A 2,045-nucleotide genomic window follows, 5' to 3' on the forward strand; every position below is an offset into this window, starting at 1 on the left:
TTTTTTTTTTTCCTATCATACATTTGCATCAACAAGAACTACAGGTCTTCCCAGTTTAAGTAAACCAAATTTTAGAATTTTTCTTATTTGGCTTTAAAAATTCCCATTCTAAACTTATCTTTTCACTGTATTATAAAGGGAGAGCATGGAGAACGGGGCGATGTGGGAAAGAAAGGCAATAAAGGGGAAATTGGAGAACCCGGATCTCCAGGAAAACAGGCAAGAAGTGATATTTTAAAAAGCTTACTGTAATTTGATACATTAACTAGTTACAACCTATATTGACTGTGACTCTTCTTCCACTAACCAGGGGTTACAAGGACCAAAAGGAGACCAAGGACTTACAGTGAGTATTGATCCTCAAGGCTAACTGAGGAGTTGTGCTTATGAAATTATTACATTCACGTTTTAGCTTCAGACGTATGAATTCTTTTGATGCAGAGCTCCGGTTGCTGTTTAAATGATAGCAGCGCTACAAGCCCAATGTTTACTTAAACGCAGGGGGAAAGTGAATCTGAATACAAGGGAGAAACAATACCTGGCAGCCCTTATCTGGTTTCCTGGTGCAGATGTGTGACTACTCCCTTCTGATCCCTGGTAGAAATGTAACGAGGTGAGATGATTACAGGAAGCCAAAGGACCAAATGCCTTTATATTTTACATCGTTCTTCACATTTCAGAATGGGATTCCTTTTTTTCCTAACTAGTTCTTTTAGGAAGTGCTCTGAGAACAGCAATTACAAAATTGGGATTATTTTTATGTGCTGATTCACTTATTCAAATATTTCTGAAGCATCTACAAATATTTCCCTTTCCATCTCCCTACACCATTGCGAACAAAAAACCAGCTCTTTAAAGTCTCCTAGGGTGGAAAAGTTCTAGAATTTCTATAGCAAAGTCTAATTCTTCCTTTCTGACTTAAAGGCACTATATCTCCTGGAGTGGAGAATAGGAGCCTTCTCTTTTTTCCCTTTTTGATTTTTTGGAGGGTCGTGGTCTGGGGGTGCTGATCCTAGACACTGCGCTGGGCGACCCCAGGTGTGTGGGGGCTGTTCAGGTAGTGGAGGTGAGAGATGAGAGTTAGGCACCTGACAAACAGAACTGCATGTGTTTTTCTATGGCCCATCTGCCTTTTCCTCTTTGTTCTTCTGCACAACTCAGAGACTCCCTCAACCCCCCACCCCACCCAGATGCCTATGGTGGATGAAGCAGCTTCATATGCAGCAATTCCTCTCCCAAAATAGCAGAGGAGAGTGTGTGTAAAATGCCCAGAAGAACATTCCCCATAGGTTTATACCCTCCCTCCTCTTCCAGCATGGGGAGGAGGACTGATTTCCTTCATGTATTCATTTGTTCAGGCTCTGAGATAGGCACTGGGGTCCTGGAATAATAGAGAATAAGGGAATAAGATGTCTCTGGACTCAAGGAGCTCGCAGCCCAGTAGAGAGAAAGACAAGCAAGGATGTTCACCTGCAGTTTGACAAATGCTAAGATAGAAGTAGATATGTGGGTCCAGAGCAGACAAAATGAAATATGGTGATATTGGGTGCAGATAGGTTTTTATCTCTTAAACAGAAGGTTTTTAGCCAAGAGGCAGAGATCTCAGAAATGGAGATGTCATTCTGCTAAACTGGGCTTTCTAGATTCTAGAAAAGGGGACTAGCAGGAGGGAAAGAATTAAGGAAAAAAAAATTTGCATTCAATGACACTCAGGTACACAAACGGCACCATGTTAGGCTCCTTCACATCAGCATACCCCTGTACTGCAGGGTACCTGGGGGCCTGTGCTTGGGAGGTCCACTCGGGACCTCTAGTCCTTCTCCAGCTGCTCCCCTTGCCCCCCAGTGAGGAGTCCTTGTGGCCTCAGGAAGCAAGGAGCACATGCCCCCTCTATACCACTCTCTGGATACACGGGATCCCATAATTGCCAGCCTAAATGGCCCCTTTTGGGGAGCTGACAGTGCTGGCCTGTGTGCCTGGGCCCACCCAAGGAGTGGCCAGGGGCAGCTGTTTTGGGGGGTTTTGGACAGAGCTTGGAAGTGAGG

At 44.4% G+C, this 2,045-nt stretch overlaps 1 protein-coding gene across 1 annotated transcript in view; it reads left to right on the top strand.

The window, feature by feature from the left end:
* The window catches only part of COL28A1 (collagen type XXVIII alpha 1 chain), a 135,393-nt gene that overhangs the window by 110,338 nt on the left and 23,010 nt on the right, over positions 1 to 2,045 (top strand). Inside the window, exons 27-28 of the mRNA XM_011364633.2 lie at positions 139 to 219; positions 311 to 346. Coding sequence (XP_011362935.1) covers positions 139 to 219; positions 311 to 346 — 117 coding nt within the window. The remainder of the gene's footprint in view (positions 1 to 138; positions 220 to 310; positions 347 to 2,045) is intronic.

The sequence above is a fragment of the Pteropus vampyrus genome, unplaced genomic scaffold (assembly GCF_000151845.1).
Source record: "Pteropus vampyrus isolate Shadow unplaced genomic scaffold, Pvam_2.0 Scaffold4, whole genome shotgun sequence".
NCBI lineage: Eukaryota > Metazoa > Chordata > Mammalia > Chiroptera > Pteropodidae > Pteropus > Pteropus vampyrus.